This window comes from Ranitomeya variabilis, chromosome 1, assembly GCF_051348905.1.
Source record: "Ranitomeya variabilis isolate aRanVar5 chromosome 1, aRanVar5.hap1, whole genome shotgun sequence".
In the NCBI taxonomy this organism is placed as follows: domain Eukaryota; kingdom Metazoa; phylum Chordata; class Amphibia; order Anura; family Dendrobatidae; genus Ranitomeya; species Ranitomeya variabilis.
The window spans coordinates 796787143-796801128 of NC_135232.1; the positions used below are offsets into that span (position 1 = coordinate 796787143).

The window sequence follows — 13986 nt, forward strand, 5'->3', positions numbered from 1 at the left end:
CTTAAATTTTTATTTTCCCAAGGATAACAAGAGAACTTGGACCCCAGAAGTTGTTGTTCAATTTGTCCCTAGTACGCTGATACCCCATATGTTGGGGTAAACCCCTTTTTGGACGCACGGGAGAGCTCGGAAGGGAAGGAGCACTGTTTTACTTTTTCAACGCAGAATTGGCTGGAATTGAGATTGGACGCCATGTCGCGTTTGGAGAGCCCCTGATGTGCCTGAACAGTGGAAACTCCCCAATTCTACCTGAAACCCTACCCCTAACCGTTTACTGAACATTTTCTGACAGTCATAAGTGCCACGTATATAAGTGCCACGTATATAAGTGCCACGTATTTAAGTGCCACGTATTTCAGTGCCACGTATTTCAGTGCCACGTATTTCAGTGCCACGTATTTCAGTGCCACGTATTTCAGTGCCACGATATTTCAGTGCCACAATATTTCAGTGCCACAATATTTCAGTGCCACGTATTTCAGTGCCACGTATTTCAGTGCCACGTATTTCAGTGCCACGTATTTCAGGCACTGAAAAATACGTGGCACGTAAATACTTCAGTGCCACGATATTTCAGTGCCACGATATTTCAGTGCCACGATATTTCAGTGCCACGTATTTCAGTGCCACGTATTTCAGTGCCACGTATTTCAGTGCCACGTATTTCAGTGCCACGTATTTCAGTGCCACGTATTTCAGTGCCACGTATTTCAGTGCCACGTATTTCAGTGCCACGTATTTCAGTGCCACGTATTTCAGGCACTGAAAAATACGTGGCACGCAAATACTTCAGTGCCACGATATTTCAGTGCCACGATATTTCAGTGCCACGATATTTCAGTGCCACGTATTTCAGTGCCACGTATTTCAGGCACTGAAAAATACGTGGCACGTAAATACGTGGCACTTAAATACGTGGCACTTAAATACGTGGCACTTAAATACGTGGCACTTAAATACGTGGCACTTAAATACGTGGCACTTAAATACGTGGCACTTAAATACGTGGCACTTAAATACGTGGCACTTAAATACGTGGCACTTAAATACGTGGCACTTAAATACGTGGCACTTAAATACGTGGCACTTAAATACGTGGCACTTAAATACGTGGCACTTAAATACGTGGCACTTAAATACGTGGCACTTAAATACGTGGCACTTAAATACGTGGCCACTGAAATATCGTGGCACTTATATACGTATATACGTATATAAACGTATATTTCAGTGCCACGTATTTCAGTGCCACGTATTTCAGGTTAGGGGTAGGGTTAGGGTTTTTTGTTTTTTTCTTGTTTTCTTGTGTTTTTCTATAAAAACGCATGCGTTTTACCGCGTTTACATGCATTTTTTCACACATGCGGTTTTTTTAAAAAACGCATGCAGATAAAAACGCAAGTGTGAAACCAGACTAAAAGACGCTTTTTATAGCAAAAAAGTTTTTGCGTCTCCACATTTTGAGACCTATAATTTTTCCACATTTTGGTCCACAGAGTCATGTGAGGTCTTGTTTTTTGCGGGACGAGTTGACGTTTTTATTGGTAACATTTTCGGACACGTGACCATTTTTTATCACTTTTTATTCCGATTTTTGTGAGGCAGAATAACCAAAAACCAGCTATTCATGAATTTCTTTTGGGAGAGGCGTTTATACCGTTCTGCGCTTGGTAAAATTGATAAAGCAGTTTTATTCGTCGGGTCAGTACGATTACAGCGATACCTCATTTATATCATTTTTTTATGTTTTGACGCTTTTATACGATAAAAACTATTTTATAGAAAAAATAATTATTTTGGCATCGCTTTATTCTGAGGACTATAACTTTTTTATTTTTTTGCTGATGATGCTGTATGGCGGCTCGTTTTTTGCGGGACAAGATGACGTTTTCAGCGGTAACATGGTTATTTATATCCGTCTTTTTGATCGCGTGTTATTCCACTTTTTGTTCGGCGGTATGGTAATAAAGCGTTGTTTTTTGCCTCGTTTTTTTTTTTTTTTTCTTACGGTGTTTACTGAAGGGGTTAACTAGTGGGCCAGTTTTATAGGTTGGGTCGTTACGGACGCGGCGATACTAAATATGTGTACTTTTATTGTTTTTGTTTTTTAGATAAAGAAATGTATTTATGGGAATAATATTTTTTTTTTTATTATTATTTAATTAGGAATTTTTTTTTTTTTTTTTTTTTTTTTTTTACACATGTGGAAAATTTTTTTTTTACTTTTTTACTTTGTCCCAGGGGGGGACATCATAGATCGCAGATCTGATAGTGTGCACAGCACTCTATGAGATCTGCGATCATACTTTCATCGGAGCAGGCTGCAGCTTTCATCTGCAGCCTGCTCCGACCCGGAAGTGCTCCCTGCAGGACCCGGATACAGCCCCTCGGCCATTTTGGATCCGGGGCCTGCAGGGAGAAGACGTTCGGTACGAGGTGAGTACATCACCTTGTACCGATCGTCTCAGGGAAGCCCGCAGGGAGCCCCCTCCCTGCGCGATGCTTCCCTGTACCGCCGGTACACCGCGATCATGTTTGATCGCGGTGTGCCGGGGGTTAATGTGCCGGGGGCGGTCCGTGACCGCTCCTGGCACATAGTGCCGGATGTCAGCTGCGATATGCAGCCGACACCCGGCCGCGATCGGCCGTGCTCCCCCCGTGAGCGCGGCCGATCGCGTATGACGTACTATACCGTCACCGGGAATTAAGGCCCACCCCACCTCGACGGTATAGTACGTCATATGGGATTAAGGGGTTAAAGAAGTTGTTACAGGTCTGTGAGAGCCAGAAATCTTGATTGATTGTTTCTGACCAAATACTTATTTTCCACCATAACATGCAAAAAAATGATAAAAAAACCAGACAATGTGATTTTCTGGATTTTTTTTTCTCAGTTTGTCTCCCATAGTTGAGGTCTACCTATGATGTAAATTACAGACGCCTCATCTTTTTAAGTGGTGGAACTTGCACTATTGCTGAATGACTAAATACTTTTTTGCCCCACTGTATATATATATATACACACACACACACACACACACACACACACACACACACACACACATACATACATATATATACACATGCATATATACATACACACACATATTCATTCACATCACCCCCTCCCTTTTGCCCCATTCAAAATAAAAACAAAAACACACACAAGAAACAAAAAAAAAAAAAAAATAAGATTAACCCAATTGCTTAACGGTGTAACTAGGAAAAAAGTCAAACTGACAGAATTACGTTTTTTGGTCGCCGCAACATTGCATTGAAATGCAATAACAGGCGATCAAAAGATCATATGTGCACCAAAATGGTGTAATTAAAAACGTCAGCTCGGCACGCAAAAAATAAGCCCTCACCCAACCAGAGATCACGAAAAATGGAGACGCAACGGGTATCGGAATGTGGTGCAATATTTATTTTATACAAAGTTTGGAGGGTTTTTTTTCACCACTTAGATAAAAAAGAACCTAGACATGTTTGGTGTCTATGAACTCGAAATGACCTGGAGAATCATAATGACAGGTCAGTTTTAGCATTTAGTGAACCTAGCAAACAAGTAAAACAAAAATTGTGGGATTGCACATTTTTTTGCAATTTCAGTGCACTTGGAATTTTTCCCGTTTTCCAGTACACGATATGTTAAAATGAATGGTGTTGTTCAAAAGCAAAACTTGTCCTGCAAAAATCAAGCCCTCACATACATGGCCATATTGACGGAAAAATAAAAACCGTATGGCTCTGGGAAGAAGGGGAGCGAAAAACGAAAATACCTCCGGTCATGAAGGGGTCAAAAAGGGGTTGTGCACTACTGGACATCCCCTTAATAATGTTCCCATAGTGGTAAGACAATGAAGGTAGGTGGGTGAGGGATACATCTTGAGCAGTAGTCAAATGAACACTGCAGCCAATTAGCAGCCAGTGATTGGCTGCAGCACTCACGTCTTTCCAGTTTTTTTTATTTTTTTTTTTAAATAAGGATGGATATGAAAGAGAAAGAATTATAAAAAGGTGTTAGCATGTCACTAAGGACAGCTGAATGCCAATTACACAGACGCTCAGCAATGGAACGTAGCTGCAAGTATGTAATTTCCAAGCATTCCCACTATAGAAAAAAATGGGTGAAATCTCAGATGCCATCGGAATAAATGTTTATTTGCTGCCTGGTTGAACTAGACACCATTGACAAAGAAAAGTCCTACATTGGATATTTCTTAACTAAGAATTCCCCAATGAAAAAAGGACCCAACAGGTCAAACTCTACCGCGGTTTCTCACCTTCTTAAGTGTAGCCACCAGATCTGTGTTCTTCTGTAGTATGCAGGAAGTCACCTGAAGACTTCCCAGCTTTTCAAGAGCTTCTAAACATTTTTGTATATCCTATGCAGGAGGAAAACAAAGTAATGCCAGCACAATGATTTATAAAGGATGAGTAACAAAATGTAGAAACATACACTGTCAAAATCGACTATTAATCAATTAATGGGAGATTCCGTTTAACTCACCGGACTGTCCACCTTAAGGGCAAATTTGATCTCGCTGTGCAGCTTCTGGAGTTCCTCTTCAACACTAGGATCTATGGAGGGCATAAGATCATTGTGTAAATATAGTTAACACATACATTAAACCAGATGACGCTGATGTACTTACTCTATAACTCGCTGTATAAAAAAAACTGAGCATTTGAGGGGCAGAGCTAAAGAGCGAGAGCCAATGGAGTCCAAGTGAATTGAGTTTCTATACCCCCAGACAGGCTGCCTGTGTCAGCTTATACCGTGCAGTGTGAGATATCCACAGCACTAGTGACACTGAAGACAGGCTGACTGTCAGCTTATACTGCGCAGTGCGAGATATCCGCAGTAGAGGGACACTGAAGACAGGCTGACTGTCAGCTTATACCGCGCAGTGAGATATCCGCAGTAGAGGGACACTGAAGACAGGCTGTCAGCTTATACCGCGCAGTGTGAGATATCCGCAGAAGGACACTGAAGACAGGATGACTGTCAGCTTATACCACGCAGTGTGAGACATCCGCAGTAGAGGGACACTGTAGACAGGCTGTCCGTGTCAGCATATACTGCGCAGTGTGAGACATCCGCAGTAGAAGGACACTGAAGACAGGCTGACTGTCAGCTTATACCGCGCAGTGAGATATCCGCAGTAGAGGGACACTGAAGACAGACTTTCAGCTTATACCGTGCAGTGTGAGATATCCGCAGTAGAGGGACACTGTAGACAGGCTGTCCGTGTCAGCATATACTGCGCAGTGTGAGACATCCGCAGTAGAAGGACACTGAAGACAGGCTGACTGTCAGCTTATACCGCGCAGTGTGAGATATCCGCAGTAGAAGGACACTGAAGACAGGCTGACTGTCAGCTTATACCACGCAGTGTGAGACATCCGCAGTAGAGGGACACTGAAGACAGGCTGCCCATGTCAGCTTATACCGCGCAGTGTTATATCTCCACAGTAGAGGGACACTGAAGACAGGCTGCCCGTGTCAGCTTATACCGTGCAGTGTGAGATATCCGCAGCAGTAGGGACACCGAGCAGCAGACCAGTTAGGCTGAGACTGAGTTTAGACTTATACAGCCATTCTACCTCGGAATTTAAAGCAAGTACACCCGCTTTATCACGTCCAATTATATGTAGTTTGTATTATGAAATGTGGTAAACCTGACGCCATCAAACTCACCTTTCTTTTCAACTTTCCTATCACTTATAACCTCAGCTTTCTTTGCAGCTTTTTCCTTCTTTGCTGGTCTATGGATTTATTAAAGATAAAATATATTAAAAAAAAAATTACAAAATTGCTTTTTATAACATAATCCACGTTTTTCTCCAGATGTTCCGCTAACCTTCCCACTGGTCTGTCTCCACGTTTTTCTATCTTATTTGGCTTCCTCCCAGGAGCCGATGTTTTTGACTTCTTAACAGGCTTGACCTTAGAAGAGAAAGACATACCATTACATACAACAAGCCCTAAAATAATATACATTTAGACAAACACACAAAAGCCATATGGAATATTTGTTCACCATGAAATTCAGACCCATCATTTCCAATAACTCTTAAATTTTAACCTTTTTATCACTGTCAGAATCAGACATCTTCCGTCGCCTCACTTTCTTGGCATTTCCAGAAGAAAGGTTGGTTTTTTTCACTGGCTTTTCTTTTTCAGAATCAAAATGAGAATGCGTCCTCTTGACAGGTTTAGAAAGCTGTTCGCCATCACTACTGCTGCTTTGCTGGTCATGATCTGCTTTCTCTCTGTCATTCTTTTCCATCTTTTTTCTAGCCTCCTCTTCTTTTTCCTCCTCCCTTAACCGACGCAGTTGTTCTTCCTGTTCCTTCCGCCGACGTTCTTCCAGAGCCTTTTGCCTTTCCTCGTCCCTCTTTTTCCAATCACTGATCCGATCTGGTGAGCTGTCACTAACCGAAGACAAACAGACAAGGGTGCACAATTAATACTTCTGGGAAGGAAATGTTGTTTTTTGGGTCGTGTGTGTGCGCGTGTGTGTAAGAAGTTCGTAACATTTGCAAGCTTGCAGCACGGCCGATGAGATCTTTTCTCCTGTTACCACCCAAGCAGTTTGTGTCTTATCTAAGCTATTATTATGTATGAACTTTTGATTGTACTAGTTGGAAGAAAAGGATGATCATCATTTTAGCACTTGTAAAATGGATATCTGGAGAGCAATTGTATTCTTGATCCCTTAGCGCTATATGACGTATAGCTTCATCATAAGCACTTGCCATTTTTGCTCCATGACAGATATATTACATACATAGCTGAACTCCAGAATGTGGCCTCCAAACAATCCTCACCACTCAATCAGAGGGGCACTACTGCACTGTCATGGTAGGCAGGGGGCCAAACAATGGCCTCCTATGGGTTCCAACTTAAGGTACCTTCACACGAAGCGACGCTGCAGCGATAGCGACAACGATGCCGATTGCTGCAGCGTCGCTGTTTGGTCGCTGGAGAGCTGTCACACAGACCGCTCTCCAGCGACCAACGATGCCGAGGTCCCCGGGTAACCAGGGTAAACATCAGGTTGCTAAGCGCAGGGCCGCGCTTAGTAACCCGATGTTTACCCTGGTTACCAGCGTAAAAGTAAAAATAACAAACAGTACATGCTCACCTGCGCGTCCCCCGGCGTCCGCTTCCTGTACTGTGTGAGCGCCGGCCCTAACAGCAGAGCGGTGACGTCACCGCTGTGCTGTGCTTTCACTTTCACTTTACGGCGCTCAGTCAGTGTGGGATCTGTGTCACAGATCGTTGTCGTTCTCGTTGTAAAGTCGTTTCGTGTGAAGGTACCTTTAGTCTTTACTTCTGGCAGATTATGATAGGTGGATTAATAGAATTCCCTTAACAGGCATAATACACATGTATCACCGTGTATTATATTATCAATCAAACATATTGACATCCAAGTCAGCACCCTAATGGTAAGTGCACACAATGTCGTTTACCAGTACAGCCACCAAGCTTTCCCAGTAGAAGCCGTCAGTGGTCATTTTCCTGATCAGCTTCACCACCGTTTTCAGTCTATACTTTAAGTCAGGGATACAGATAGATAGATAGATATGTATATTATATACACAGTTGTAATTAGAAGTTTACATACACTATATAAAAAGACACATATGCACGTTTTTCTCAATATCTGACAAAATCAGAATAAACCTTTCCTGTTGTAGGTCCATTAGGATTACCATAATTATTAATATTTTCCAAATGTATTTTTATTATTTACTGCAAAGTCAAAAGCTTACATACAGTAAGATTACTAAGTGTATTAGGTCTTTAAACAATTCTGGACTGCCCATATGATGATGTCATATGTTTGGAAGTTTCTGGCAACATCTGAGTTAATTAGAGACACACCTGTGGATGTATTTTAATGCACACCTGAAACACACTGCTGCTTTGTGTAGCATCATGGGAAAATCTAAAGAAATCAGCCAAGATATCAGGACGAGAATTGTGGACTTGCACAAGTGTGGCTCATCCTTGAGTACAATTTCAAGATACCTGAAGGTGCCTCATTCATCTGTACAAACCATTATATGTAAGTACAAACAAGACGGGAACATACATCCATGTCAGCCGACATCAGCAGGGCGCGGGAGCGTCGCTATACAAGTTGTACACTTCAGGTCCCACACACAGGGCAGCAAACCACGGTTGGCTATATACCGCCTTACCACCGGCTAGCACCACCTGTATTTCTAAGCGAAGGATTCGCTATGCTTACGTATCACTGCTATACCAAGCGATGATGTGACTAAGGCCCGGGAGAGTCGAAACGTCAGTGTTACTATTGTGGTCGCTTATCCCATATTTGTATATTGCTCCCATGTGTTACTAATGTTGAGTTATGTTTAATAAATTTGCACTATTTTTCATAAGCAATAATTACAGAGTGCGGTGTCTTCCAAATATTATTTGATTACTGGGACTCTAGTAGTCCATGACACCGGCACCTCGCCTTAAATTGATTGAGTGCACACCATTGTACTATATTTCTTGTAAAGATCATGGCGAGAGCTGGTAAGACTGTGTCAATATCCACAGTGAAACGACTTCTGTGTCAACATGGGCTGAAAGGCCACTTTGCCAGGAAGAAGCCATTACTCCAAAAGAAGCATAAAAATGCCAGATTAATGTTTGCAAATACACAAAGACCTTAATTTTTGGAGACAAGTCCTGTGGTCTGATGAAACTTAAAATTTTACTTTTGGGGCATATTGACCATTGTTATATTTGGTGGAAAAAGGGAGAAGCTTGGAAGCCTAAGAACATCATCCCAACTGTGAAACACAGAGGTGGCAGCATCATGTTGGGAGGTTGTTTTGCTGCAGGAGAGACTGGTGAACTTCCCAAAATACAGGTCCTTCTCAAAAAATTAGCATATAGTGTTAAATTTCATTATTTACCATAATGTAATGATTACAATTAAACTTTCATATATTATAGATTCATTATCCACCAACTGAAATTTGTCAGGTCTTTTATTGTTTTAATACTGATGATTTTGGCATACAACTCCTGAAAACCCAAAAAACCTGTCTCAATAAATTAGCATATTTCACCCGTCCAATCAAATAAAAGTGTTTTTTAATAACAAACAAAAAAAACATCAAATAATAATGTTCAGTTATGCACTCAATACTTGGTCGGGAATCCTTTGGCAGAAATGACTGCTTCAATGCGGCGTGGCATGGAGGCAATCAGCCTGTGACACTGCTGAGATGTTATGGAGGCCCAGGATGCTTCAATAGCGGCCTTAAGCTCATCCAGAGTGTTGGGTCTTGCGTCTCTCAACCTTCTCTTCACAATATCCCACAGATTCTCTATGGGGTTCAGGTCAGGAGAGTTGGCAGGCCAATTGAGCCCAGTAATACCATGGTCAGTAAACCATTTACCAGTGGTTTTGGCACTGTGAGCGGGGTGTGTCCCCCCGAGGAAGCCCACGCGAAACGCGCGTCGGGGCCACCGGACACACACTGGCATCATAGGATATTTTGGGTAAGACTGGCAGGATTAACTGAACATCTGTATTACACTATGTGATCCCTGATGTATGCATGCAGCTTACTGCTGGATTACTGGGTATCCCATATGAAGCACCATGCACTTTATAGACATAAATACTGGTCAATTGGGAGACCTTTATGCTTATAGCAGTTCTCTGCATGTTCCTTGTCTGAACCCTAGGTGCTACTTTTTCAGTGTGTTTTCCGCCTTACATGTGTTCAAACGTGTACCTTGTCTGTTTTTAATATGTGATTACTGTTGTCTATATGTTCTCTAATAAAATTGATGATTTTCTTAATACCTAAAGGGTGTATATACTCCGTAGCTCTTTTTGTAGGATTTAGTATTGAGCATCATGTGGGGTCATTATACCCCCCCGAGGAAGCAATATTTGCGAAACGCGCGTCGGGGCTCCGCTTTCCGCGTACGGTTACAAGGTGGGACCCTGCGTGTGCGTGCCTTCTCTCTATCCTTGTAAGTATGTACATAGCTCTATTGATGTCTGTTTTTGGGACCTTCCCCGGTATATCTGCACATATGTGCTGTGACCAATATTGATACATAGGTTTTTTTTTTACATACTATATTTTGCATGAGGCACTTTATTTACTTCTCTGATTTACATGCACACCCTTTGTCCCCCTGTACCTGCTTGTTATTCATGAGCAATTATTGTATTGCTGTTAGACGTTTCATTGGTTGTGTGTTACCATTTAATAATCTATATTACTATATTATTCACTGTGTATTTTGTTATGGTACACCTTCCCCTTTTTTACTTTTGTCCCCTAGCAGGATATATACGTATGCGGCACTAGTGTTGCCTTTCTACTATTTAATAATAACTTTTTTCTTATCATATAGTATATTTGTGTAGTTATCTACTGTTTTAATGGTTCTTAAACTGTAATTTTTAGCTTTGGTGTCCATTTTCCTTTGGTTTATCATTATACAGTATGGAGCATCATGTGTGGCCATTATACATTATGGAGCATTGTGTGGCCATATTTTTTTTTGGTTATAATTATTGTATATGAAACAGTGTGATCAGCAGTGCTAAATGGGTGTGGTTGGGACTTGGATATGGGTGTGACTAGTTGTGAAATGGGTGTGGTCAGAGGTGTGGCCTAAAATTTGCCGCGGCGCACTACGTGCGCCACAACCTTTATACCTCTTTCCCTTCAAGAGTTGGGAGGTATGGTACCGCATTTGCCAGATCACAGCAAGTGCCGCAAATCCCATAGGGAATGAATGAAGCCAAACGCAGTGTTGCCGTAAGTGATCCGTTACGCGGCAGATGTGAAAAAACTGCCCAATCTGCTGTAAAAGGCGACTTTCACATCAGCGATTCTTGCCAAAGTCACTGCCGATAGTGTCATACTCACCAATGGGGGAGGCAGCGCTAACAGTGCCTACGGCAGCAGAAACTCTAAATACGGCCCTGATGAAAACTCAACAGTAACAACGGCCCGAAAAGGGCAACAGGGTGGGAGCTGTGTCCCCCAATTAGAGGCTAAGAGAAAGAGATTTTACGGTGAGTACACATTAATCTCCTTTACACTGTCGCCTCATTGGGGGACACAGGACCATGGGACGTCCTAAAGCAGTCCCTGGGTGGGAAGCAATGGATGAATATTGTGCAGACAGGCACATTTGGGGCACCGCCGCCTGCAGAACACATCTACCCAGGCTCGCTTCCGCTGTGGACTGGGTATGAACCCTGTAGTGTTTAGTAAACGAGTGTGGGCTAGTCCAAGTGGCCACCTTACACACTTGTTGTGCCGAAGCCTGGAGCCGAATGGCCCAGGAGGCCCCTACCGCCCGTGTAGAGTGTGCCGTAATACCGGCTGGAAGAGGAGAATTCTTAAGGCGGTAGGCCTCTTGTATGGTGGATGTGATCTTCCTAGCAAGGGTAGCTTTGGAAGCTGGAAGACCCTTGCGGCCGCTTTCCGGAAGAAGGAAAAGGGATCAGACCTCCGGAAGGACGCAGTCCTAGACACATATATACGCAATGCCCTGACAAGGTCAAGCGCATGCAGAGCCTTCTCCACTTTATGAACCGGGACCGGACAAAGGGATGGTAGTGAAATTTCCTCATTGAGGTGGAAGTTGGACACAACCTTCGGAAGGAAGGATGGGACCGTACGAAGAACTACCTTGTCCTGGTGAAAAGCCAGGAAGGGCCGTCTGCAGGAGAGTGCTGTCAGTTCAGACACCCTGCGTAGCGAGGTGATTGCCACCAGGAAAAAAAAAACACCTTCTGGGAGAGAAGGCAGAGCGGGACCTCGTTAAGGGGTTCGAAGGGTGGTTCCTGCAATGCTGTCAGGACCAGGTTGAGGTCCCACATTTCTAGTGGTGATCTGTAGGGGGAACCAATCAGGAAACCCCCTGAAGAAAAGTCCTTACTCGCAGCTTGGTAGCAATGCGCCTTTGAAAAAAAGCACTGAGAGGGCTGACACCTGGCTCTTAGGCGAGCCCAGGGACAGCCTGGCCTCCAGACCCGATTGGAGAAAAACCAGGTAGTTCGGGGAGGGAAGAAGGGAATGGGGTCTGGCCACGAGATTCGCACCAGGTAAAGAGAACTTTCCAGGTACGGTCATAGATCTTGGCAGAGGCTGGCTTCTGTGCCCTGATCATTGTACTAATGACGTCGGTCGAGAGCCCTGCCTGGGTTAGAACCCAGGTTTCAAGGGCCATGCCATCAAATTGAGAGCCCCTGAGTTCCGGTGGTAGAACGGGCCTTGTGATAGAAGATCCGGGCGGTCGGGGAGGCGCCAGGGGGCGTCTGCTGAAAGTTGTACGACATCGGCGTACCATGCATGTCTGGGCCAGACCGGTGCGATTAAGATTGTTGGAACTCCATCTTGCTTGATCTTCCTCACCACTCTGGATAACAGGGGGAGAGGTGGAAAAATGTACAGAGGCTGGAACTGGGTCCAGTCCTGAACCAGAGCGTCTGCTCCGAGCGACTGCGGATCGTGTGTTCTGGCCATGAAGTTGGAGACCTTGGCATTGAAGTGGGATGCCATTAGGTCCACATCTGGGGTCCCCCAGCGATGGCAGATCTGACGAAAAATTTCAGGATGGAGAGACCACTCTCCCAAATCTATTCCTTGTCGTCTGAGGAAGTCTGCTTCCCAGTTGTCCACACCAGGAATGTGGACCGCCGAGAGAACCGAGCCTGTGTCCTCCACCCAGTGGAGGATGTGTGACACTTCTCGCATCGCCTGGGTACTGCGGGTCCCCCCTTGGTGATTCACATATGCCACAGTGGTGGCATTGTCCGATTGCATTCTGATGTGAGAGGCTGCCAGTAAGTGATGGAAGGCCCTCAATGCCAGGAGAATGGCACGAATTCCCAGGCTGATGATGGGCATGGTCACTTCCACTGGGGACCAATTGTCCAACTTTTCACCGAAAGGTCACCCACTGAGATACGGGAGGTGCGTGAGGGACTTTGAGGCTGCGTCCGCTTTCCATTCCGCAGCCAGAGGATACGCCGAATCGTGATGGCGTTTGATGCTATCCTCGCTACGCCCCTTGCTGAATACAGAGCTGCATGAAGCATGTAATCTGCTACAACTGCTATTTGAACTGCTTGGTCCGACAGCTCAGGAGCAGATGTTTGGAGGCCAGCTTGTAAATTTTTGGACCAAGCCAGTATGGCCTTGGCAGCCCAAACTGAAGCGAACGCGGGAGCCAGGGAGGCCTCTGCCGTCTCGAAAATTGAAGGAGCCATACGTTCTAACTGCCGGTCTGCTGTGTCCCTGAGGGTTGAGCTATCTGGCAGTGAAAGGAGAGTCTGTGCTGCTAGTCTAGAGACTGGGGGGTCCACTTCAGGTGGATCTGTCCATTCCTTGGTGTCCTTCTGTGGGAAAGGGTACCTTGCCTCCAGATATTTGCGATTAGCGAATTTTTTCTCAGGTAGTGAGAGCTGCTCTATAAGGATCGATTTAAACTCTGGGTGGTTAGAGAAAACCTTAGGCGGCTTCAGAGGTCCTTCAAAGGAAATCCTCTGGTGGCAGATTAGAAATGTCCAGCACCCGATGGATGGAAGAGATTATGTCCTCGACTAGCGCTGTATTACTAGGGGGGATTGGGACCCCTCCGTTTCCCTGTTTGAGTCGGAGTCACAGATGCCTTCCGAATCCTGTGCATCACTGAGGCGTCCCCTGCTGGGTGATCTGGGGAGGAGGCCTTCTCTGGTCGGGGACTGCGGAGATCTGCATTGTCTGCCCCTGGAAGGGGACGGTCTAGATGACTTGGAACTACAATGTCTCTCCCTAGAATGGGACGACCGTGTGCTATGGGATGACACAGATGGACTTGACCTATGGGTCCGCTTGCGTCCTGACCTAGACGTGGATGTGCCAGGTCATTCTGTTCCCGAGTCAAGCTCTCCCTTTGCTGGGTAGCGGTCATAGCCGAGGCAT

General features: G+C 44.6%; 1 protein-coding gene across 2 annotated transcripts in view; it reads right to left on the bottom strand.

Moving 5' to 3' along the window:
* The window catches only part of HDGFL2 (HDGF like 2), a 112351-nt gene that overhangs the window by 25134 nt on the left and 73231 nt on the right, over nucleotides 1–13986 (bottom strand). For both annotated transcript variants that reach the window (XM_077273557.1, XM_077273550.1), the window contains exons 9-13: nucleotides 6093–6441; nucleotides 5868–5953; nucleotides 5705–5772; nucleotides 4514–4584; nucleotides 4287–4388 (exon numbers count right to left, since the gene is read on the bottom strand). In XM_077273557.1, coding sequence (XP_077129672.1) covers nucleotides 4287–4388; nucleotides 4514–4584; nucleotides 5705–5772; nucleotides 5868–5953; nucleotides 6093–6441 — 676 coding nt within the window. The remainder of the gene's footprint in view (nucleotides 1–4286; nucleotides 4389–4513; nucleotides 4585–5704; nucleotides 5773–5867; nucleotides 5954–6092; nucleotides 6442–13986) is intronic.